This window comes from Macrosteles quadrilineatus, unplaced genomic scaffold, assembly GCF_028750875.1.
Source record: "Macrosteles quadrilineatus isolate MER2022 unplaced genomic scaffold, UCM_ALF_1.0 Scaffold_6__1_contigs__length_79288215, whole genome shotgun sequence".
Taxonomy (NCBI): Eukaryota; Metazoa; Arthropoda; class Insecta; order Hemiptera; family Cicadellidae; genus Macrosteles; species Macrosteles quadrilineatus.
Window position 1 is genome coordinate 71,830,604 of NW_026542599.1, and position 26,053 is coordinate 71,856,656.

A 26,053-nucleotide genomic window follows, 5' to 3' on the forward strand; every position below is an offset into this window, starting at 1 on the left:
ATTTATTTCATAAAGAGAAAAACTCACTACGGTATGTATTGTCAAACATAGCTCAGATAAAAAGTGATACAACTTTTACTTATTGACTTTACTTATTGTACGTGTAGAAGCAGTTGGGGTTTTTAACCGTAATTTCTCCAAATAATTATACAAAATGCAAATGACTGATATGTATAACTTGATTGAACACAATAAACAGATTGTCAACACAATGCTTGAATTTCTTATACATTAAAAAATGTGTTCATCTTTTTTTTCAGGCCATACTTTGTTAGACGGATCCCTCACACGAATCTTCTGCTGATAGTTGTGAAGGCTTTGTACGCTACATGTTCCAAAGATGAGACGACAGAGTTTTCCGAACTTCATTACGAGGACGAGCCAGAACCTCAGATACCAAGCTGTGTCAAGATGTATCTCAACGATCTTCCTCGAAGGAGGCTTTCGGGATGTTACAACCAGCATCCTCAGGTTTAAACTCTAACAGTATTAACATTGCAATCTTTTGAATTTTTTTGTCTTTAGAGTGTGGGTTGAAGTCTATAGTGTCTTTAATCAAGGGGGGATTATGTGGATGTGCCTAAAATTCTTCTGAAGAGCTTGATTAGTATAGCCACTCCCTGACAGTGTACCCAAAGTTTTTAATCTGACCTTTTTGAGCTTGCTTTCAATTTTTCAAACCTATTCAATGACCAACCAAAGATCCTAAAAGTTGGGTCTAAGTTATAAAAATAACTAACAGCAGTGTAGTGGGGCGGAATTGGCATTCCTACTCTGCTTTTTCCAAAACTTCAATATATTAATTAGTGACTCATGTTTATTTTCCAAGGGATGGTGAGCTGTCCCGTACTGACAATTTTACAACTACATCACTGCTAACTAAGACCTGGTTCCATATATGCTGAACCATTCAGCCCAATAATCATCTGACTAAATTTTATAAGGATTATTCAACTCCATTGTATCCCAAACCTGTTTGAATGAGAAAAAAGTGCTCATACTGTTTACAGTAAACAGTACAGACGAGATAATTTGTAGGACATCAAGAATATTTCTGGTTTCAAATTTCTCTTTAGTTTGTGAAGTTGTTTCAGTGCTGTACTGTGAAGATATTTTTACTAGATTAAGGTTTCTGATTTCACGCAAGCTATTTAAACAAGTTCACATAAGAATTTTGATAAATTGTTCATTTACAAATTGGAAAAAATACAACCTTTCCACAACACCATATCACATTGATATGTTGAAGTACACCGGTAACTTTTTGTTATTTAATCTTATCCCAGTCAACTAATTCTGTGATGGAAACTACTGATGAACATTGTGTTTGATGTTTTATTACTTGATTTCCGACAGGAACTGGAGATTGATAGATGTGGAAGAGGCTCAGCCCTGACTACAAGTTTGCTCTCGTTACTTCCGTCTCTGTGGATAATCGTCAAATACTGCTTATAACATTGTCCTTTCCTGTGTACAACTCTCTCTCAACCTAGACGAGGAAGGTAAATTGTACTTTGAAATTACCATTGACACCTTTACTATGATTTTTTAGATTAACTAGTCCACTGACAAAAGGATGATGTTGGCATTTTAATTTTTTTTAGAGGCAACGGTTTGAAACCTTTCCAATATTATTGTACATTGTGTCTGTTCAAACATGTCTAAAGATTATTGAAAAGGTTTAAAGTTACTAAAAAAAACTCAAATGCCTTCTTGAAAGAATGTGACAAATTTACCATACGCTGACTTAACCGAATTGTTCTGTAATAATTTTCTGGTTTACAAAGGTACTGTACTGAAATAGACGTCCAATGGACCAGCTGTCGCCAATTTTTTAGAACATAGTCCTGTGAGACAGTCAAAGAATGCATTAGTGTCTAGAATTATATTTCATATCTTATTTTGTTACTAAGATTGTTGACAAGCATTATAGACGTTATAGCTTACAAGAAGTCGTTTTATCAGTTTGACTGAATATTTAACACACATCAGTAATCTATTGGGATGGAAAGTCAAATTTTATCAATAGTCAAAGGTAAAAGTAATCGACCATAAACTTGAAATTGTTTTTTTCCAGGACAATCATCTTCTACTTGATTCATCCACTGACAGATACGTGAGATGAATAGTTCTTCTACAATATTGTGATCTCTTAACTGCATAGAATCATTGAGCATACTGTAGTAGACATGCCACCATTTCCACCTACATGGACTAGACACAGCAAATAGAACAGTCGAATGAGCCAGAGTGTACTTAATTGCAATTCTATTTTCTACACTAGTTTTTGATTTGTTGAATTTGAGTTTGATTCGCATATCATATGTGGTTAAACAATAACCTACTTTCAGTTGGATTTGGATAAAAAAATATGGCTTCCAAGAAAATAGCATTTGATAATGTAATATAGGTGACTCAATTCAACTGCCATTCTCACTTAAAAGCTAGCCAAAAAAATGGGAATGGGATGCCTAAAGGTACGTTTTGCCTGGAGCGACAGGTGCGACGGTCGCGCAGCGACCGTCGCTGAGCGGCAGTCGCGGGACACTGATCAAAGGGGTTTTGCATAGTCCTGTTTTGCTTGGAGCTACTGTCGCTAGAGCCGCGAGCTGCAGTCGCTGGGTTCTGCTCCAAGACCAGTCAGGAGCGACGGTCGCTTAGCGACAAGTTAAATTTTAGTGGTGAGGAAGACTACAGTTTATTAGAAGAAGTGGCAAAACACCCCGCGCTTTATATTATATCCTACAAAGACCAAGGAATAAAGGACAACGTCAGGTTAGTTTAATATTATGTTATTATATTATAAGTTATTTTAACATATTAGTAGATTATTTAGATTGTCAACTTTAAATACTTCTAATTACATTTTCGTTTAGGTAATTTAATAAAATATTGTTCTGTATAAATGGTTGTTGATCAAATTGGCTTAAAAGTCAGGCGTGTCATATGTATATAAAATGCCAATTATTAAAGTAATGTGTTAAGAAGAGGCTATTCAAATATTAATGGAGTATATAATGTAATTGGTATTTTTTCATTTACTATACAATCAACAAAATATAATTTTCACTCTGTGAGGAGGTTGTTTATAATACTGATTTCCAATTCAAGTTATGCTTGTATACTACAGTACAATTGAGTAATTTTATTACATTTTGGCTTGTGATATGGCAGTTTTGGAATGTTACTCATAACAAATAACTAGGCCTATAAAGAATACTTTATTGTTAAGTTTTGCCTGTTTTACTAAGAGAATTTATCGAATTTATTTAGTGACTTTATACTTAGTGCGCACTTTTGAGGTTAGTTGCACTGACGGTACCACGTCTCGTGACGCCAGGAAGAAGAAGTTGTCGCTCCAAGCAAAACAGTCTACCACCCCGCGACTGCCGCTCAGCGACGGTCGCTGCGCGACCGTCGCACCTGTCGCTCCAGGCAAAACGTACCTTAATAGTAGATAGAATATAGATATACCAAAACATTTCACTTGGTTTTTCGGATGTAGTTCTAATGTGGTTAAACATCCAACTAAAGGATCTAGAACTCTAGAAATACATGAAACACTAGGGGGTGGGGAGGGGGCAAACCCTAAACTTTTATTGTTAACATTCGTCCCTACGCTATATCATAAACTTTAAAATTACATCTCGATTGTAGAAATTTGTTAAGTAAGGCTGTAAGAGGGATGATTAGGGAACCCCTTACTGTAAGTATAATGTCATTATAAAACTTAACTTTTGAATGAAGTGTAAATAAAATATCCTGTAGAGTGTATACTGTAGTTTGCATTTATAAATGTAGGGCAAGGAACTCCTTTTGGCATTGTTTCCTGTTCAAACTCAAATGACCAAAGAATGAATAAAAATTAGTTAGAGTAAGGCTAAATAATTGGCCATAGAACGATTGGCACACATTTTTAGACGATTTGGAATAGCACGACTGGCAAAATCATTAGAGGGGATTAAGAAGGGGTCAACCTGTAAGGTTTGGAAAGGCACGATTGGCACAACCGGTCAGGTAGTAGCCGCCAAATTCCCTGCTGTGGTGCTTATTGAAGTAAGCAAAGTTTAAGTTTTCCTAAATAAAAACTATAATCAACCTAACCTAAACATTAAATTTTCTCTGGAAAAACAAACTACGTGATATTACCGTCAAATGACTGTTGTGCAGAGTTGACGGGAATTTTAAAATTTCCGTTTCTTTTGTCCGATGACGTCTACCTGGTAGAGCGGTTGTGCCAATCGTGCCTTTTCTATGCAGGCGAGTTGACCCTACTTATCCGCTCAAATGATTGCGGCAATACTGCCATAGGCAGAAGGTCCAAAAATGTGTGCCAATCGTCCCGTCCCCAAATAATTACATTCTTAAAGTCCAAAGTCAGAAGTGTTTTAGTTTTTATAATAATTCCAAAGATTCAATGTGAGTTTTACAGTATTTGGAATAGAAAAAGATAAATATGTTTAAATACCCAGATTTGATTAGGCATGTTCTTGGTTGTTGTTTTTAAAACCTTCTTTCATACTTTATTCTACTGTATATGTAACCACATACTTTATGTGTAAGCCTATTTCCTATGTATCGTAGCTGTAGAAATAATAAATCTATTGAATGTTGTTAAGTGTTATAAATGTATATTGTGTAAATAAATTTGTATGACAAAGATACTTCAGAGCTCATTTTACAAATTATTTAGAAACACCTGTATTTGACCAGTTAAAAACTAAGATGATTCTGAACTTTAAGGCGACAAAAAAATATTAGTCCTTAATTTTTTTTTTAGATATAAAATTTGCTCAAAGAGTAGAATGAAAACACTCAAAAACACAAATTGAACCAATCTATTCATTGTAGTAGCCAAGAACTGTAATAACGACTAGGCCTAATATTGGTTTTATATTACCTGTCGTCAGTTCCAAATTGTAACTTTGGTCAATTGTTCGGCGAGCTGCCATTTTCAAGCATACAGTCCAGGATGCTCACGTCAGCCATACCCTCAACGATAAACTACAGTTTAAATCAAATATTATTATTAACGCCCTACTCCAACAAGGAAACCTATCTTAACAGCTGACCACAACTGATAACGAAGACAATTCACTAATCTAGAGGTTAAATACCTTGTTGCCAACGTAATCCTTGGTAGACTTAATGGCTACCGGTTTCAACACAATTATGGTGTCATTGTCAAGCCTAGACGTGGTTTTTCGCTCCTAAACCACAACAACCTGAGCGAAAAAATGGTGTCATTGTCTAGGTTTGACAATGACACCATAATTGTGTTGAAACCGGTAGCCATTAAGTCTACCAAGGATTACGTTGGCAACAAGGTATTTAACCTCTAGATTAGTATTTGTTAAGTAATCCGGAAGGCAACACCTAAAAAATAAAGACAATTCAACTAGATAGCGCTCATTGAACCCTCCGTCGACAGACTGTTCCCAGTCGTTTCACGGCAATGTTTCGTGTCCGTTATAAGCCTATCCAACTAAAAGTATTATTTATTTATGTGTCGTGTGTTAAGTGTGATGTGTGTAAACCAACAACGAAGCTAAAAGCAGATATTTTTGTACACTCCTGGACTGTATGCTCTAAAACCGCAGTTCGCCGAAACATGTAGCATTGACAAAAGTTACAATTTGGAACTGACGATAGGTTTATAAAACCATTATTAGTCAAAACCAATTTAATAGGCCAACATTACCCAATGGCAGGCCATCCTCAACATGTTAGTGGCCTAGAAAAGTGAAGAGAAATTCCTAAAAACTTAACCCAGTAAACATAGGATCGCAAAACAAATCACAACAATTTTGTACATACTTGGTTTAATTTTTTTAAATTCAACTTAGACATTACTTAGACTTATACTAAACAAAAATATCCAATTAAAAAATTCTATTCCAGAGAAGATAGGCGAAAGCTTGATGAAATATTGGGAGACCCGACGACATCGATGGTCTCCGAGCTCAACGCTTTGCGGGAACTTTCCAATGGATTGTTCTGCGACTCCCCAAATAGAGACGGAGGAATCACTAGGGTCTAAAACATAAGACATAAGACTTATTTGTAACCAGTAGACTTATTCACCACGTATTGCAAGAGTCAACGTTTTTACTGCAGAGGAACTGACATAGTACATTCAAATCTACATAAAAAAATTACAAAATGGATAAAACAATTAAATGCACATCTACGCAGGACAGGGAAGATCGAGATAATTAGAAATATAAACATTTTAATGAGGATAGGATAAAACTTGAGGAACATATTTTGAAAACAGAATTGATTAGGTAGTACCAGTAGCTGTTTTTTCTACTCTAGGCATAAGTAGTAATTATATTTTATTTAATGTATTATTAACTTAAAGGTAAAATAGATTAAGAGGGGGTCCTGACAACTGTCAATGACACGATTTTTCTAACCGCCTGTTAAAATAATACACATAGAAAATTTTATAGGTTTATTTCCATTAGAAATATTTCAATTAATTAATTATAATAATTTATTTAATCCAATCTTAATGCTTTTTGGGGAGCAAGCTGGTCTAGTGGTTAGAGTACGGGACTCCGGTTCCTGGGGTCCTGGGATCAAATCCTGCCAAATCATCAATGGATTTTATCTAAGTGATAATGCTGTAACCCCTAAGTCTAGCCTGAAGTAATGTGAAAAACAATTCCGGGCTCGCGCCTAGGGCCCTAGGACAAAAAAAGCTTTTTCGTAAAAATTGAAATATTTAAAGTGTTCAAAACATTTCCTTAGTAAGCACCAAGGTATATATGAAGTTTACACCTTAAGACCATATAATTAAAGGGATTTTGTCTAACTCACTTTTTTAATTTTTAACTTTCTACAAAATCTTTGGTTAGGAGCAATTTTTAAAACTCACCTTGCCAGGGTTGAACGCCTCGTAGCGATGTCGTAGAGTTTGCAGCTCAAACTCGCAAGTTGCAAGAGCCGATTTGAGCTCGTACAACAACACCAAGTCACTCCTCAACTCATTGAAGTGATGGCAAATGTTTTCAGTTGGCATTGGATTCAGTTCTGAAAAAGATAATGTTAAAAATAAATAACTAAAAACGTTACTACAAGGTGTGATCAAAATAAAAACCAGTCTACTTGTTTTTACATTGAACACACAAATTTACATTTACAAACATTTATATTTTGTATATTAAACGTAAAGATTGTCATTTACAAAATTATATTGAAATAAATAGGCATATCAGCAAACTGACACATACTTTCTCCCATTAGCATGCCAAAAACGCTTGGGTAAGCAGTCGGAGTAACTATGATATTTTACGGGTAGGCCTAAAATTGGAAAAAAAGCTATAAAATTTGAAACACAATTTTTACAGCATTATAGGATGTAGTACTATTTTGTTTCGAGTTAAAATGGTGGAAATACAATTTTTAAATTATTTTATGGAAAAATCACTTTAAAGAAACAAAATAAAAAAAACCATTGTAGCTATTGGACTGGACAGGTTTGGTTTGCAGCTCTGTACATACACACAGACATAATTTCAAACACATTTTTTTTGTGTTCAGGGGTCCTAAAACAGATATATCCACCCATAACTCCAACTTGAAAATTTTGGTGAAAACTTTTTCCATTCAACTATGTAGGTCTATGGAGGAGAAAGCAGTAGTCAGGAAACCTTGAAACAACTAACAAGTATTCCTATTCAAATCAATGTGATACATTTTAAAGCCTAAACATGATCAGTAATAACCTACCGATATTGAGGTCTTGCAACATTTGTTCAATAGCCTTCATTTTCTTCTGTCCCACGTTTGCTGGTAGCTTCATCTTCTGTGAGCGGACAAACACCCCACTGGTCTTCATATCAGGGAACTTGATACCTGCAGTCTCCACAATCTGTAAAACAAAGGTAAATCAATCAGAAATGCATGTTAAATGCCTCTAATACACTACCCAGAAATGAATGTTTTGAGTTAGGTAGACTAAATGCCTCTAATACACTACCCGGGGGATTTAAACATTTAGACACATTATGATTAAGAAACCATGGCGGGACTTGAAGACAGCAGGAGAGGGAGAGTAAAGTAGTTGAAACAAAAACAGTTGTTGGAAGATTGTGAGGAAAGAGGGAATTCCTAGGAAAACCGAGTTGATAGGATTGAAGAAAAGAGACATAAAGGAATTCATAGAAGAAAGTGGAAGATAAGGTGAAGGGAGCAATATGATGGCAGATGATAGAGGCATTGTTAATAAAAGATTGGCAGATTTGGTTGACACCTCTACTTTGGAATGGCTGAAATGGAATAGGATAGCTATAAGGATAAATCAACAAATCATTAGGACTAGACAAGTCGCGAAATATAAGAAAAGTCAAAGTACTTCCTATCTTAGGGTGGGATTTAATAAATCAGGATTTTCTCAGAATAGGATTTTTTACAACTGTCAGTGATTTCACCATGATCCTAAGTGAAGATGGTGGGTCCACGATCGCTTAAAAATGTTAAAGATTTAACCGCTATTGCAGGAAAGGATGACAATGTCTCTGCGATCATTGGAGGGTTTAGATTGGATTTCCTCGCTATAAAGAGTGATGATGATTTCTCCATGATCATAGGAATGATTATGATTCCACTATTGCACAATGATGGCGCAATGGTGATGTTGTCTCGGTGAAATTGAGGTTATTCAGGTGATGATACTTAATAGCCTGATATTTGAAGTTAATGCCATACTTTGTTTAAGATAATATTGCTGATTGTAATTAACTAACTACTGTATTGAGATTGAGAAGTGGAAAGAATTGCTTATCATAAAAAGTTTCTCAACTTAAAATACAACTTTTATTTTAATAGTTTGTCAATTACTTACAAAATATGTGTAATTTTTCTCATTAATTTTAAATTTTTTGATGTTACTGTAGTAGAAGTCATTATAATTTCATATGAGCAGTAGAGTTGGTTATAATTGGTTAGTAACAGAAGAGTTAGGCCTATTATGTTTTGCGCGGTGGCTGCACAGCGCACTCGGGTAACCGCTCCTTCTTCTATGTCCAACAATGATTGTACCTAATTGGTTCTCTTATTACTTTGCCAACCTTTCTATTGTAACGGCTAAGTTCGACAGTTACCTATCTATTTTTACCCTTTTATAACACATTGCAATAAAGACCAAAGTTTTATTTTTACTACCATTTTACCATTTGCAAAAATGTTTTTCCAAGTTTTCCTGTTTTATGTATTAGGGAAGAAATATAAGCCCCACCCCATCCAACTCAAACTAAAAGTATATAGTGTGGATAATCTGTATGAATTAAATTCACCACTATGTGAACGAGTATTTGATAATGATTTATTTACAAATGAATTAAGTTGTGTGTTGAATCATAACATAATCAAAACTGAACATTTTTACAAAAACAAGCAACAGCTGTTACACAACAAATATGAAAACAAAGCATAGACCAAAGGCAACACAGCTGTGGCTAAGTTGACGCCACAAGTACAATTCTGTTGAACCCTAATTATTAGATTTACTCTTTAGTAAACACTTACGGTAGTGTCCACACGTGGTCGAGCTTGCTGCAGCTTCTTCCGCGGAATCTTCCTCTCCATTTTCCGCTGATCCCCTTGGTTATCAGCCGCAGTTATCAGCTTCTGCAGATCCTGCGCTTTCTTGTCCCTCTCCTTCTTCCTCGCCTCGATCTTCCTCAGCTCGTTCAGGAGATTCTGTTCTTCCTCGACCTGGAAACAGATTTGTAATGTAATTAAACTGCTTTTAAGGCTATGAATTGGTGCAGACATGTATTTGTAAAGTGTTTTGGAATAGAAGTAAATTTTTTAGCTAAGTGTAACTAGTAGCCTACACCTATGTCTATATTAGTATGGTTGTTGCCTGAGCCACCAATTAAAAATATGAGGCTGTAAAAGGGCATAAATTAAGATTAGTTGCCTACACTAAAAAAACACTTCTATAACCTTATTTATATTTTATCTTTTTTCATTTAAAGTGAAATGCACACTGACGGACAATTGACTGGTTTGATAGAAGTCAAGTTTGTATAATGTCAACTTAGTAGATCGTAGTAAATATTTACCAAGACGGTGTAAATAGATTTAAAATTTATTTAAGATTAAACTAGGTGAAACCCGTCGAAATCGACGGTTACTTTCGAGGCTTACGCTAATTCATCTAACTGCGATAAATTGAGTGAAATAATACACATTTTGAGCATTTAGCATTGATAAGTGTAAAAACAATAATGATATTAATTTCGTTAGTTACCAAATATGGTTGATCATTCAATGAATAAAATATAAAATATTTCCCATACTGTAGGCTACGTCATCGTAGTTGTTAGTATGCTATATCTGGTATCTCTTCCTTTGGAAGAACCTTTAAATAGTATTAAAATCGTATTGGTGGATCTTTTGTAGTTAAACACTTCCATGATTTCATCAGTGTAATGCAGATTAATCTATGATTTTATTTGAACAAAAAAATCTGTATGTTGGGAAGACACGTTCTAACTTCAAAGGGAGGTATATCCGTTACAGTGTAAGTTTGATTTTTCCTTCGTCACGTCGCATCAGTTCATATCGTACTTCTGTGCCGATTAATAACACTCTAGCACAGTTTTGAGAAATTGGTTGTGGTGTTACTGTTATAGCTGGAATTCCTTGACATGGGGGATGTCAGTTAGTTTTCTCAGCCTTATCAGTTACATAAAGTTGTCAATATAATCTACGGATGTTAACTCAACATACCCTCCGCCCGAATAAAAGTATAGCCCGATATTATACCGATAGCCCAAATAAAAGTAGATTATTTAGACAAAAACAAAACAAAAAACTAAACGAAACGAAAAAACGAAAGTTGATATCTATACTCAATTCTAATTACGTTATCCTATTTATTTTCATATAAGAACCTTCGGTAAAATTCCGGCATAATTTGTGTAATTAATTATGATTATTAAGATTGGCATAGTGCTGAATCACAAACAAACCAAATGGTTCCAAAATAGAATTACCTCAACAGTACCTGTTGATTTCGACGGGTTTCACCTTGTATTTTTTATTTTTTTTGTATTTTGTATATTGTATCTTAAACCGATGCTTGTTGTGAAATCTGGACATGCATAACTTCAATTTGAAAATTCAACCATGAAAATTGGTCGAGTAGAAGAGCCAAACGAACTGGGAAATGAAAAACTAAATTTAACTACCAATAGAGCAAATTTATTTTACGTATAATCCGGGTTTGGACTGTAGCTACATATATTCCAATGCTTGATGGGACATCTGTGCGTACATACCCTCAATTTGAGACCTCAATCTTGAAAATCGGTCGGTTAGAAGAGCCAAACGAACTCGGAAAAGAGAAACAAAATTTAACTTCTATAAGAAATACATGGAGAGGAAATTTTTTTTACGTATAAACCAAGTGGGGTTATAGATAAATATTTGCCGATGCTTGATGGAAAATCTGTGCGTGCATACCTTCAATTCGAGACCTCAATCATGAAAATCGGTCGGGTAGATGAGCCAAACGAACTCGGCAAAGAGAAACAAAATTTAACTCCCATAAGAAATACATGGGGAGCAAATTTCGTTTATGTAGAAATCGCGTGGAATTATAGATACATTGATGCCGATGCTTGATGGCAAATCTGTACGTGCATACCTTCAATTCGAGACCTCAATCATGAAAATCGGTCGGGTAGAAGAGCCAATCGAACTCGGCAAAGAAACCCCAAATTTATCTCCCATAAGAAATACATGGGGAACAAATTTCGTTTACGTATAATCCGCGTGGGATTATAGATACATTTATGCCGATGCTTGATGGCAAATCTGTGCGTGCATAACTTCAATTTGAGACCTCAATCATGAAAATTGGTCGGGTAGAAGAGCCAATCGAACTCGGCAAAGAAACCCCAAATTTAACTCCCATAAGAAATACATGGGGAACAAATTTCGTTTACGTATAATCCGCGTGGGATTATAGATACATTTATGCCGATGCTTGATGGCAAATCTGTGCGTGCATAACTTCAATTTGAGACCTCAATCATGAAAATCGGTCGGGTAGAAGAGCCAATCGAACTCGGCAAAGAAACCCCAAATTTAACTCCCATAAGAAATACATGGGGAACAAATTTCGTTTACGTATAATCCGCGTGGGATTATAGATACATTTATGCCGATGCTTGATGGCAAATCTGTACGTGCATACCTTCAATTCGAGACCTCAATCATGAAAATCGGTCGGGTAGAAGAGCCAATCGAACTCGGCAAAGAAACCCCAAATTTAACTCCCATAAGAAATACATGGGGAACAAATTTCGTTTACGTATAATCCGCGTGGGATTATAGATACATTTATGTCGATGCTTGATGGCAAATCTGTGCGTGCATAACTTCAATTTGAGACCTCAATCATGAAAATCGGTCGGGTAGAAGAGCCAATCGAACTCGGCAAAGAAACCCCAAATTTAACTCCCATAAGAATAACATGGGGAACCAATTTCTTTTACGTATAAGCCGAGTAGGATTATAGATAACTATATTCCGATGCTTGATGGCAAATCTGTGCGTGCATACCTTCAATTTGAGACCTCAATCATGAAAATCGGTCGGGTAGAAGAGCCAATCGAACTCGGCAAAGATAAACCAAATTTAACTCCCATAAGAATAACATGGGGAGCAAATTTCTGTTACGTATAAGCCGAGTAGGATTATAGATAACTATATTCCGATGCTTGATGGCAAATCTGTGCGTGCATACCTTCAAATTGAGACCTCAATCATGAAAATCGGTCGGGTAGAAGAGCCAAACGAACTCGGAAAAGAAAACCCAATTTTTTTTAATATATAAGATTTAAGATTAAATAGATAGCTACATAACTGAATTCAGGAAACATTCTTCAATTACAGTCATATATATCCAAGTCAAATGACAAATAAAATTGGGTTATTAAATATTTTAACAGTGGTTTTAACATTCTCAAGATCGAAACATCAAATCACTAGGTGTGCACATTGAACCAATCAGCTAATCAGCTGTTAAACATATTCACCTGTTCTGGCGTTCTCTCGTAAAGCCGCTTCAACTGCTCCTTCCGTCTCCGCTCATGATCTGCGTCGAAAACGTAAAGTTTTCCCTCTGTCACACCTTTAATCTAAACAAAACGTCTATGTCTAAGCAAAGCACATGTGTAGAGAAACAATAAACGTAGCATTAGAAATGAACATTAGCATTGGCGATTGCGATGGGGACGCTACCTAGGTGGGTATTTTAACCCAAATATGAGTGAATAAGTATAGAATGGTGTGAGATTATCTGTTGTAACTGACTTAAGATCAGATGTTTCATCAGTTAGGATCAGTTATTTTAATCCCAATGATCAGAGGCAGTATTCAAACCATAAAAAAGCTGCTGACTTTTCTCAGGATAAAATAAAGTATCCATCTTTTATAAGAGAGGTAGAAAAGCAATTGAGGAAAATATTTGTTTTGTTTTTTAAGCGGATAATATTGGCGATAAAATAATATTCCTAAATACTAAAAAGACTAGGCCTATATGAAAACTATTTCATAACAAATAGAAAAGTTTTAGTAAATCCAGCACCTAAAAATTATACAGTTTTCTATAAAACTGTGAACTGTGATCCAACATATTTTTCTACAATACTTGTATTTAAAATTGTTTTAAACAATAAATACACAGTGCTACAATTCATTACATTAGGTACCTACCTTAGTGAGCAAAGTGCACACGTTGTAGTAGCGTTCCTTCAAATCCTCAATGGTGCGGTCAGGAAACCGCGCAGAGTCCCAGCGGTCTCGCATCACGCCGAATCTGAGGTCAAAGCGTCGCGCCAGGTCAAACAGATGGTCGGTCTCCGCGCGACTCCACGACTCCGACTGCAAGTGTTGCTGGTATTGAGCGTCCGAGTACGAAGGTATTGGAGCTTGCTGTTACAACAAATATATTAGGCCTAAGTAAGATTTCTAAGTAATGTAACGGTGTTTTTGATGTAGACTAGCTGTAATAAATTCACTAAATACTATACTGTTATTTCGGTTTTTGGAGGAAAAAGCAACTGACTTAGGAAAACTAATGCCAAATTTAAAATAACTTTCAATATTAAATCATGTGTTTAAGTTATTTTACCTTATTAAACTTTGCAAATGGATACTCTTTTCCTTCATCAGCGACTCTTCGCCAGTGGTAAAACACAGCTCCATCTTTTCTGGCCGGATTAGTGAAGGGCATCCACTTCCAAGGTCGAACTTTTCTCATACCCAGCTTAGCTTTTAGCTGTTTGTAGCCTTGGCCTTACAAAAAAACATTCATAAAATAACATCTGGACAAGCGTGATATAGCCTAATAATAAGGCTAATCTAATTTAAAGCATAAAAAAGGTATGAGCTAAAAGGTACAAATATGGTACAGTAATTTATTCATAGCTTAATAAATCTTCAAACCTTTTACATACCGGTAGCCTATTTAAAATGACAAAGACAAGTTAAGTTCAGAAGTCCTTGTACTACAAACAGTAGGCTTCACATAAGTGGGATGGGTGTGTTGCTAGCCTAGTGTTTAGCGTCTTGGACTTCGGTGCGGGAGAAACGGGTTTGATTCCCAGCATATCCACAAAACTTAAATATGGGTTTGAACTGCTTTCCCTTAAAAGTGTTTGAACTCACGTTAACTTTTAGCAAAAATCCCACTATTAGATGGATAAAATCATAACCACATAGAAGCACATTTGACTTGACTAAAGCTCCATGGTAGGGCCATTAATTTGGATTTGTTGGGGACAAGCCTATAATGAACTAAGATTGTTTAAATATATCATAGGCTAAACCCCCTTAAAAATTAGTTTTTTTAAGATAACAGAAAATTATGGCATAGCCTACATAGAATAGCATACTAGATAGAAAACTCAATTAAAACTTCCGACTGACCTGTATCAGTGGGGAAAAGAGGTGGCGCATCTTTATTGTCGTTATACAAAAGAGCAAACACTTCTCGATGCATTCCCTCTGGTCTCTTCGGCATTTTTTGCTGCAAAAGCAGCTTCTTCTTCTGTTTCTCTGCATTTCCGAGGATAGCTTCTTTGGTAACTGTTTCTGCTTGACTTGGAACCTCAAGTTCGAGGATTTCACGAACGTCAGCCATGTTCTACGCTAGAAACAATTGACCATTAAGGTCTAGGTGATGTCAAAATCGACGATCAAGTAGGAACTTAAAATTAAGCATCCAATACTTGGCAAGATATAGCAAAAACACTCTATTAAGATGGAATATTAGAGACAAAACTATACACAAAAACGGGAGGTCACTAGATGATATCTAGACACTGGTAAGATCACTGACCTACACATGTGACGGTAGGCATACTTCTTTAAAGTCTTTATGTCCATTTTGATAATAGTCAATCGTTTTTTCAAACCTTAAAGATTTATTAAACAAAACTGATAACAATCCCTAAAATCACAGACTGAATGTTTGACCAGTTCTAAGGACCGATTTACTTAAGTTAACTTATGACTGCATAGATAATAATTACATCAGTTAAAATTATTATCTGTAATATTGATACTATATAGGGTAGGCCTATTGAAGTCATTTGCCAATTAATAGACAAATAAACGAACCAACAGGGTAGACTTCCGTATCTGTTGGCAAAAACAACCGAATGAAAGTATCGATTATTCGATTGTTTCATTCGATATATCGATCGATATTTTCATTCGGTTGTTTGTGCCAACAGACAGGCCTACGGAAGTCTACCCAACTTAATAGGCCTAACTTCTTAATCTGAATCGTACGTTTTATTAAACTTACGGAAAGTAAATAAAAGAAACGTCTTATAACACTTAAAACATATAACTTATATTTACGTTTATACCTACTGTTACTCACAAGACGGTAACTTAAATTAACTTAAGACATAAAAGATGGTAAGTTTAAGTGGACCACTTACCTACCATCTTTTATATAGCCTATAACTTATTTAACGTCTTGTGAGTAACAGTATAAGCGTAAATATATGTTTTAAGTGTTATTAGACGGTTCTTTTATTTACTCTCCATAGAAATTAATGACTAGTGGTTAGGCTAGGCCTACTAGTAAGTTGAAGGGACTGGTTTTATTATTTAGAGTGAGGTCAAGCAAGAATACAAAATCAACCAAATTTATTGATGGCTAAGTAGGCTAACATAGGGCTAAGTAGGTACTATGCTTAACTACCTAACTTACCTTTGTTGTCTAATGCATCTACTGAAGTTGAGCCTATTCCAAAATGGTTGTTTTCCTCAAATCAGAGTTTTAGGTTAGCCCTTGTTTATTTAGGAATCTCACTTCTCTCACATCGTTCGACTCACCGCTCATTAGTACATTGATTTATAAGAAAAGTTTTGTATTTCTTTACCTTTCACAATATTTACTGCAAAATATTGCAGAGAAAACTATTAAAATAAACTATAAACAAATGCACGCACTGACACTGACATGAAGTTAGTTTTTTTTCAGTTTTTTGAGTTTCGTTCACATACAACAGAAGCAGGTTAGATTAAACATCATGAAGCCTAAATTACCAAATCAAAGCACTTTAAAAAAGAGGGGTTTGAAATTAAAACCTTGGATTTCTCAAGCTTAAAAATAATTTGCAATGTAAATTTAGACTAGGATAAAAGTAAGCAAAAAGTCAAATAACTGACTTCTAAAAAATATGTGACATTAAAAACATAGAACATCCGCATGTATAGCCAGTGGCGGTTCCAAGGGAAGGGGGCTATAGGGCATAAAACCCCCCTTGAAATATCTTGAAAATATCAATTTAAACATACATTTCAAAATAAAAATGCAACGGCAGGTTTTTAGACACTGTTATAGAAGTTGATAATGGCTTTAAAAAGTCACCAAAAGGCTTTGAAATGGCTAAATTTCGGGGTAGGACCCCCAAACCCCTTCTGGTGTGGGGCACCCCCGTTAGCCCCCCTTGACAAGGTCCTAGAACGGCCACTGCTTCTCTAATATACAAGGCATTGTCACATAGGCCCGTACAAGGCCACAAGTGTGTTGCCTTGTAGAGAAGGACATGTGTCAGTATTATTAATGCGAACCAACTTGTTACAAATCAAGGGTGTTTCATATGGACAAATTTGCTGCTATACTGTAAAAAAATTGGATTTAAAATGAATACGGTGTCGTTTATAAGTGGATGTAAACATTGGTGGCCAAGCGGGACGCGACATTTGATTACAAGGTGAATTTCCACATTAAAACTGTGAGCATTTGGCTTTAAGCAGGTTATGTTTTCGTATGCAGCTCTTGAAAAAGTCTTTATGTAAGCCAGCTGTTATGAATTATTTAAAAACCCAACTGTCCTAACTTAATACTTGATCCCCGTGCGGATGACGGGCCTGGGACGGGCCAACAGCTATAGCATTTTGAATACTCACCTAAATGGCGTCCATGTATCATTATTAATTGCATGTGATTCGTATTTATTTCGAGTTGTTATCCAACTTCTGATCGAACTGTAAACTCCGCTGTGTCTCCTAGCAGTGGGGCGAATGAATAAAAATATCATCCAGGAAGAGAGAAAATAATATATTCAGTTTACTCAACAGTGCCGGATGTCAAACACACCAAAAGTTAAAACTGGCCTAAGAGTCATTGGAGCGTAGACATTTAACTCGTTAAACAAATTCATTAATTCCATTTAAATATGAGTACTCATAAGGTTAACATGGGAAACTCCAGAGCCACTGGGGTGGAGCCCAGAGGTCGGAGGGTAAAATCCTTTCTTAGTGAGCGTCTACTACCCAAAAGGAAGATGCCTGCCATGTTTCAGGTTCCTAGGTCTTATGGTTTCTGAGATTTAGTGATGAGTGAGTGAGTCAGTGGTATTTGAGCTTTAAATATATAGATAACTAGCTGGCCCGACAGACGTCGTCCTGTCCTATTGTGGTTTTATGTCACATGCTCGTTCATTTTCAAGATGAGCTCGTTCGCATGGCTCAATCACGTCCTGGTTGAAGTTCGTTCGCTACGCTCACTCACCTTTAGGTTGGAGCTCGTTCGCTGCGCTCACTTGCCTTCAGGTTAGCTCGTTCGCTACGCTAACTCGCCTCCAGGTTGAAGTTCGTTCGCTATGGTCACTCACCTTTTGGTTGCAAATTAGCTGTTCTCGTAAATTAAAAATAAATAAAGTGCTGCACCCTGTTGGTAAACCTATTAACTTTTTAATGCTATTGAACATCACAGAATCAAATTGTTTAGTTGCACCAGCTGTTAAGATTCTTTAATTGCATTTAAATATGAGTACTCATAAGGTTAACATGGGAAACTCCAGAGCCACTGGGGCGGAGCCCTATTGACGGATCTGACATACGGATGGTTGTGGTGTGATGCTCGTAAAAAAATTCTGAAACGTTTTGTGCCAATGTGTCAATTCCTTACTTGCAGATGATGAGTTTGGATCTACACTAAACTTGTCTGGCTTTAGGATCGTATTCATTTCACAATATCAAGTTATTAAAATTGTAATGAGAGTAAGAATGAATGAAAAAGAACTTTTATCACCTTTAGAAAGGTTTCTAATAACTTGAACAATACTATATTGAATTATAATGGATTTGTTTACAAACACAACAAAACAATAATACAGAATTGAAGACACATGTTTTTTTACTACAAAGGTTGTTGACAAGCTAATTGGAGAAAGTATGTGTCAGATTGCTGATACCATTTATTTGTCCTTGTGATTAACAATATGCTTCGTCCCATTCAAGGCCCCACTAGAAAAAACATTTTTTCTAGTGGGGCCTTGCCCGAACCCAGTTATTGTCCGCACCGCTAACACCTGTTTCTTGCAGAACTTGTTCTGTTTGTTGTAAATATTGACCGGTTGATATTTACAACCGTTACAAGGTTACCAAACAACCACTCAATATCTTTTCTGTACTTCCTAGTTAGTTAATAATTTAAGCTATTTGGTTACATTCAAATAAAAATTAATGCACTTTATTATTGCAAAAAATGTTAATTTTCCAGTTGCAAATCTTCACACAGTCTGGAATTTCGTTTCCACCCATGTTTGTGTGTATAATTTGTTAAGATTAAGAATATGCATTTTCTTATATTTTACACGAAAGAGGGTTATGATCAAAGTTTAAAACATGACTGTGTAATATTTATGATTATTAATTCGCGCTATACATATGTTAGATAAACGGTGCTTAGTAATTTCTCACTACGGTAACTAATTTAACAACTAAACTACGTACTGTACATCCAGAGATCCAAATGTATGTGCGCGTCTCGCTCTACCTTTAAAATGAAACTAATATTTACTGTGGTTTTTGGATCATTTCTGGTAAGATTTCATCCATATGAACTAATTTGCTTTAATTAACCTTTTCACAATTTCTAAGCATTTGATTAAATACAAATTATGTGTTTTATGTGTTGTTTTTATTGTTTATTAAATATCATGAATTACATGTCTGTATCGAGATTCATAATCTAATATCATGAGTTAAGGTCTAAATTATTAACCGATATATACTTTTCCTTCTTCTTTCAAAAAACATTTTATGAGAAAATTATATAGTTTTGTATTGATCCCATTCTTTAATCACAGTTATATGTCACTTTGGAATAAATAATAACGTATGATAATTGTTGTTTTTTAAAATAACTCTTAAGCCCCTCAATTGGCAATGCGATTATAATAGTGGCGATAGTTAGTGTCTGATTGCAGAGTTTATAATATTTGCTTTTTGTAAGGTTTATCATGACGCTGTTTAAAAATGAATGTTCAACAAGTTTTTTGCCTCTATTTTACTCTATATAAGTCACCAGCCACGTCACCAGTCACGTCACCAGTCACATCGCTAGCCACGACATTAGCCACGTCACCAGTCACATCGCTAGCCACGTCACCAGTCACATCCCTAGCCAAGTCACCAGCCACGTCACCAGTCACATTGCTAGCCACGACATTAGCCACGTCACCAGTCACATTGCTAGCCACGACATTAGCCACGTCACCAGTCACATCGCTAGCCACGACTTTAGCCACGTCACCAATCATATCACTAGCCACGACATTAGCCACGTCACCAGTCACATTGCTAGCCACGTCACCAGTCACATCGCTAGCCACGACATTAGCCATGTCACCAGTCACATCGCTAGCCACGTCACCAGTCACATCCCTAGCCAAGTCGCCAGCCACGTCACCAGTCACCAGACACAACAACGGTTCCTTGTACACTTTGTTTGGGCCCCACTGGTTTCAAAGAAAATTTGGCATCGTTATGTTTTAAAAGATTATGAAAACTCTAATTTTTCGTAATATTTGCTGGATACTTATTTATATAATGTGATCTACAACTTCAAACAGAAGTACACTACAACTTTACACAGTCAATTAATTTCAAACCCCATAACACGAGATTGCCATGACCCCATCTTGCTGGTTCAAAGTTTTTGTGATCAATATGTTTATGTTTATCATTTACACAATTAATCAGGATAAAAAGATTTTGTTCAATCTGAAATGGGATTATTCTGTTGCAGATTAGTCAAAGCTTAGCTGATATTTCATCATTTTCGGAGAAGGAGACGGAAATCAAAGGCCATGGTAAAACCGATGTTCATTTAATCATTATTCTTTAATTTAGCAGTTATTTTTAAACTTAGGTAACAACATGTATGCGTGTTTGTTTGTTTGAGTGTAAGTCTGATCCAGCTTAAAACCAAATTAAACTATAGCGATGTTTAATCTGAATGAAATAATATCACCACTATATGAACGAATTCTTTGATAAGTGTTATTTACAAACGAATGAAGAAAAGTGTTGAATCATGACATGGTCAAAACTAAACATTTTTAACAATCTAGCAACAGCTGTAACATAATAAATATTAAAATAAAGTGAAGACCAAGGCATCACAGTGGTGGCTAAGTTGACGCCACATCAGCCCCCCGCAGAGACTGGAAGTCCAGGAAGCTTGAGCTTTACATTTCGACCAGATCGAGTTGTATAGTTTGGAGGTTTGAGGGATGTGCTCGAAGATTGTATATTTTGTGGCTCTTTGATTGTTGGATGATTACATTTGTCAGGTAACACATAGGCAGGCTTCACCCTGTTTAAGCTCACTCACACTTGTTTGCCCTCAAAGCAAGGTCAATTAAAACAAACTGTATTATTTTACGATCGAAGGCGGATAATCCGATTGTCGGTTAATACGAGGTCGGTTAAGAGGGGGTCTACTAATATAATAAAATATTGGAAAACTATACAGACGAATAAAACAATATGGTACCGTACATTATTTATTGGGAGAAATATTTTCTTTAGTCAGAGTACTGTAAAATGCTTCTACTGGATGGGGAGACTCTGAAAACTTATCTTGTCCCGTCATATATTCATATGTTATATACTTCGATGGTTAATACGCCTTTGCGTTGTAGTAGTGGATTGTCTATACATCTAAATGTATTTAAATTTGAAGCTTATTTGTATAATGGAAGGGACAGAAAGTTGTAGGAATCTAAAAATATTAAATCATCGACAGAGAATTCCCAAGTGTTCGCACCCTATCAAAACATAGGGGCTTTACGCAAATGTGACAATGTGTTGAGTATTGGAAAGATGCCTCTTGCTCTGGAGTCATTACAAGGGGAATGTATATCGCCATTTGACTTTTAATGAAGTCATAAGTCTCAAATAATCTTTCTTAAAAACGTCCATAACATTTGCGCCACTGTATAACTCTTCAGAAAAGAATCTCTCACTACAACAAATTTAAACCCAGATGGAGTATGGTTGTTAAAGTTTATAAATCATTCAAAGTCTGCATAAATTACAAATGGGGCTTTAAGTTTATGTTTATAATTTTTAAATTGTAATGTATTTTGTTTAGACATTTCAACTCCTTGGGCATCACATATTTTACAATAAGTTATATGACGTTCTAATTTATGATTAGTGAAAAAATTTTGTAAAAACAACTTACAAAAAATGCTTCTTATGGTCATATTTTGTAGACCGTAGCATTAACCTATCAAAATCACAAATTAAACAGTAATGTGGTTTACGACCTTGTTGTAATAACAATGGATCTAATTAGTATTACTGTTTAGTTTGGTTATTCTAAATGGATATATGCATTTCTCATCTTCGATCCCAAATATATTAACACTTATATTATTTTGTCTTTCAAATTTATCTATATCAGATATTTTCACAGGATACTTTATGTTTGTCATATTCAACTGATTTTAATAGGGTACATAGTTAGAGACTCTGTTAGCATGTTCATTAGAGTTCCTTGGATATAAAACTGCTAAAATCGAACAAAGGAAAGCATTTATTGTCCGACTTTTTTATATTTAAAACTGAATGTTTCGATTTAATACTTTCTGGTGTGGGAATGTATGACTTTGGTGTTAGGGGCTTATACTTGTAATTATGCAACTGTCAATATTTAGTATGGTCATACATCCATCCACTACCTTGGGCTTGATATTTCTGCATCGATGCGTCAATCTTTAAAAGAGCATTTTCAATATGAGGTTTTGAATCTCTTTTCTTAATGGTTAGGATGGTAATGCTTCATAAATCTGCAATACATTAGTTTTCATTAATTAATTTTCCATTTTGATCTGTTGGATATTTCATAAATTTGATTCTCCTTACCAAAGTCCATTTTATCGGCTGAGGACAAGACTTAAGAGTATTTTCAAGTTCAGTTCAAGACGATTCACCAACGAATTTAATCATTGTATATGGACAATTGTTGTAAACATTTATATGTCTTATTAAATGACCAACAAATTTGTTTTACAAAAATTACAAGTCCTGTGACTTTAAGACTTTTTTGGGATTTAAGAGCTATGTTGCTATCACAGATTAAATCACAAACGTTGTACCTTCATATGATAGTTCATAGTTTCACCTTCATTTGATGTATTAACTTGTAATAGCGAATCAGTTTGTTTTTGTTGGAGAGCGACACGGAGCAGTGTTGACATGACTGCTTCATGTTTAGGAATGAGGTCTCGGGCTGATGTCACCTCTATATATAGACTTTTTGTAAAATTTCAAAATTGTTAACTAGAAATTAACAAATTTATAAATCATTTCAACAAGAGATGAAGTTTGGAAGGTTATCCACCCAGAACTCAATCATGGAGGGTCACAAAGCTTTGAGGGACGAGAAGCGAGAAGCCCGACCATGGGTAGTGGGGAGTATGGCCATGTCCGCGGCAGTGAGCGCGCCCGAGTTCTCATGCAAATCTCGCATGATTTTTAAAATATATGTGGGAATGGATATCGATTTCTAATGTTTATAAAGTTAGACAATAGTATGGAACATTTAAATAGGGATGTATTGGCCCTGGGCAGGATTTTTTTTTAAGTGACTAAAAAAACCCAACATGTTATTCTTATCGGGAAAACGACCCAAGTGCCGTCATATTGCCATATTGCTCTACTTTACATTTACACCTGCATGGGTTAATAAATGAAAGAATTAGCTTTTTAAGCTTGATTTTGAAAATATATAGGGGATAAATGGATTAGTCATATTTATAAGGTTGGACAATTATATAGGGATATGTATAGGCAAAGATAAGGAATTTTGAAAAAGTGGCCAAACATTGATCCCCATGTTATTCTTATGTAAAAAATGGTCAAAGTCGTGTCTCTCTGCTATTTTGTCCCAACTATTATTGTGGTGAATAATGGTAATAGGGTATAGTGTGGTGAAAAATAGCTTTCGTACAACGGACCGAAATGGTTTTGAAGCTCTCGATCGTTTTAAGTTCTCGACTTAGTCTCGAACATAAAACCTATCTCCAGCCGGCAAAACCTCATTTTCGGCTACATGACTAACAGATAATTCAATATGTATTGGTTAGTTTGTATGTCAGTGACATATGTCACAGTTCTAATGACCAGTTCTACTTGTCAAAAGGAACAGACTCATAGGGGTCTGAAACACAAGTTAGAAATGTAATATTTGTTATTGGTTGTAAGAAGCATTGTTTAACCTATTTAAGAATTTTTTAATGAATGACGGTTCAATGAGTTGTATAAAAACGTAGGTTTTATACATTCCCTAGGTACAAAATATACTATTTAATAAAGCTGTATTTTTATCTTTCAGTTCTGGACTTTCCTCTTCAACGAGATGAGCCCGAGGATTTTGATTCATGTCAAGTCTTGCCGAAGAACATCGACCCAGAAAATAAACTGAAAAATGGTAGAATAACTGAAAAAAACTTCAAACTCGAAACAGGCAAAAATCTGCTCGTTAAATGCGTAGAAGGTGACAATGAAGTTAATGCGTTTGTATACGGCTCAGAAGGTTACTTCATAGATAGATTGAAGCTAGAAAAAAGTAATATGCATTGTGCACAATTGATTGATAACATTTCTGTAGGCAAGACTTTTAGAGGTAAAGTGTTTATATTCAACATAATCTACAAGTTTGATGTGGAGGGTAAACATTGCAAATTCTTCTTCATCAAACCTAAGAAATGTGGTCGGTGTTATAGCAGATCTTACGAGATTACCACCACTCTTCACTATCACATATTAAGGAGATTAGGAGCAATATATACGAACTGCAGGGATGATGAGTATGTAAGTTTAAACTAATACGTCATGTGACAAAATATATCTTAACCAAGCCATATGGTGTAGTAAAATTCAGGAATGTGTTGAATATTGTCGTAATTTTATAATTAGATTAATTTAATATTAAAATAAATCCACGAGGCTTCAACGGTAATTTATAGTATAACTTTTCAGCTTTGCGAACTGTTATACCAAATTGTAACTGTATTTTACTGTCCAAAGTCAATCCTAAGAGCAGTCTGTTAACTGATGGTTTAGGGTGTAAGACGTAAACTAATAATAGTTAGTTTTGATCAAAGCTGATACTTAAGTAGTAAGAGGGGAATTGTACCGATTCAAAATGAATGACCAAATGAAAATTCAAATCAAACTGAAAACGCGCGAAGGCAAGGACCAACAACGGCCAATCACGTGAGCGCGGAGGAACACCAATTTGCTGACTTGTGCGGACGTCTTTTTCTAACGGTCACTTGGGACCAAGCTCTGAGCCGCGATGTACGGAAATCTTTAAATTCTCCTTTTCAATTTGCAAAAATCACTTTTGGTAGTCGTAACGTGTATTTCGTCAACGAATCAATTGTTCGATTTCCGGAGTGCATTGATATCTAAAACCGTGAAACAGCATTTACTAAATTACGAATTGAAACAAAACGAGTCTTTAAATTCGACGTCGACCGGCAAAATTCGTCAGATTTGACCATTTTCGTAGAGCCTATCCCAAGTACAGTGTCGTAATTATATGTTTATGTGTCGTCAAAATTGTCTTCTGTGTATGTAAGTAAATGTTTTGTGTAAATTGTATTTATATCATTAGGAGAAGCCAATCTGTCCACATTCATATTTGTTTAATCATGTTTTTTGCAGGTTTCATGTCTTAGTGTGTAAATTCAGTCACATTGCTTTAGAATTATTGCCATTTACTTATTTTAAAATACATACTGTGATACATTTGTAGATATTGTTATATTAATAATTTGGGTAAATTTTTATACCAGTTAAATTTCATATTAGTTTTGTGCTTAAATTCAAATTATATTGTTAGGGTAATCAGCTGTCTGTCACGTAAAACTGTTACAATTTGTTCTTGCTTTAATATTTGGGTTTGAAATCACTTCAAAAATACATAAAGAGATCACTGAGAGTATTTGATTGGGTGCAAATTCAGGTTTCAATCAGAGCATTGTCCCGGTTGAAGGTTAGGTGTCAATACAGGCTACAAGGTAGGCTTCCATTAACGCCATAAAAATCATATTTTTAACTTAAATTAAACAAACGACTCAGTAGTCGTTTTGGTCCAGTTTGCTACTGAGCAACAAAGTGTGCTGTACACAGATATACGAATAGCCCCTTTGCACATAAGATCAACTGGCCAGTTGTAAGTAAATACCATACTTTGGGA

At 35.4% G+C, this 26,053-nt stretch overlaps 3 protein-coding genes across 4 annotated transcripts in view; 2 read left to right on the plus strand and 1 right to left on the minus strand.

Annotated features, from left to right (window-relative positions):
- Positions 1 to 2,468, plus strand: part of LOC128996560 (voltage-dependent calcium channel unc-36-like) — a 29,312-nt gene extending 26,844 nt beyond the window's left edge. Inside the window, exons 28-30 of the mRNA XM_054421953.1 lie at positions 261 to 471; positions 1,357 to 1,502; positions 2,078 to 2,468. Coding sequence (XP_054277928.1) covers positions 261 to 471; positions 1,357 to 1,455 — 310 coding nt within the window. The 3' untranslated portion in view covers positions 1,456 to 1,502; positions 2,078 to 2,468. The remainder of the gene's footprint in view (positions 1 to 260; positions 472 to 1,356; positions 1,503 to 2,077) is intronic.
- A 3,347-nt stretch (positions 2,469 to 5,815) lies between these two features.
- Positions 5,816 to 16,514, minus strand: LOC128996477 (DNA methyltransferase 1-associated protein 1-like). Of its 2 annotated transcripts, none has more exons than XM_054421834.1 (9): positions 16,253 to 16,514; positions 14,956 to 15,172; positions 14,159 to 14,322; positions 13,741 to 13,959; positions 13,062 to 13,163; positions 9,535 to 9,723; positions 7,738 to 7,879; positions 6,884 to 7,038; positions 5,816 to 6,036 (listed from the first exon to the last, which is right to left on the minus strand). In XM_054421834.1, the coding sequence occupies exons 2-9, from the start codon at positions 15,167 to 15,169 to the stop codon at positions 5,893 to 5,895; spliced, it is 1,329 nt and encodes a 442-aa protein (XP_054277809.1). In that variant the 5' UTR covers positions 15,170 to 15,172; positions 16,253 to 16,514; the 3' UTR covers positions 5,816 to 5,892. The 2 variants fall into 2 exon arrangements, with proteins under 2 accessions (XP_054277809.1, XP_054277808.1); XM_054421833.1 differs by having other exon boundaries at positions 14,956 to 15,177.
- A 2,759-nt stretch (positions 16,515 to 19,273) lies between these two features.
- LOC128997050 (uncharacterized) lies at positions 19,274 to 24,750 on the plus strand. The gene is made up of 3 exons (XM_054422630.1): positions 19,274 to 19,376; positions 20,585 to 20,648; positions 24,182 to 24,750. Exons 1-3 carry the CDS (start codon positions 19,311 to 19,313, stop codon positions 24,673 to 24,675), a joined length of 624 nt encoding a protein of 207 aa, XP_054278605.1. The 5' UTR covers positions 19,274 to 19,310; the 3' UTR covers positions 24,676 to 24,750.
- The last annotated feature ends 1,303 nt before the right edge of the window (positions 24,751 to 26,053 follow it).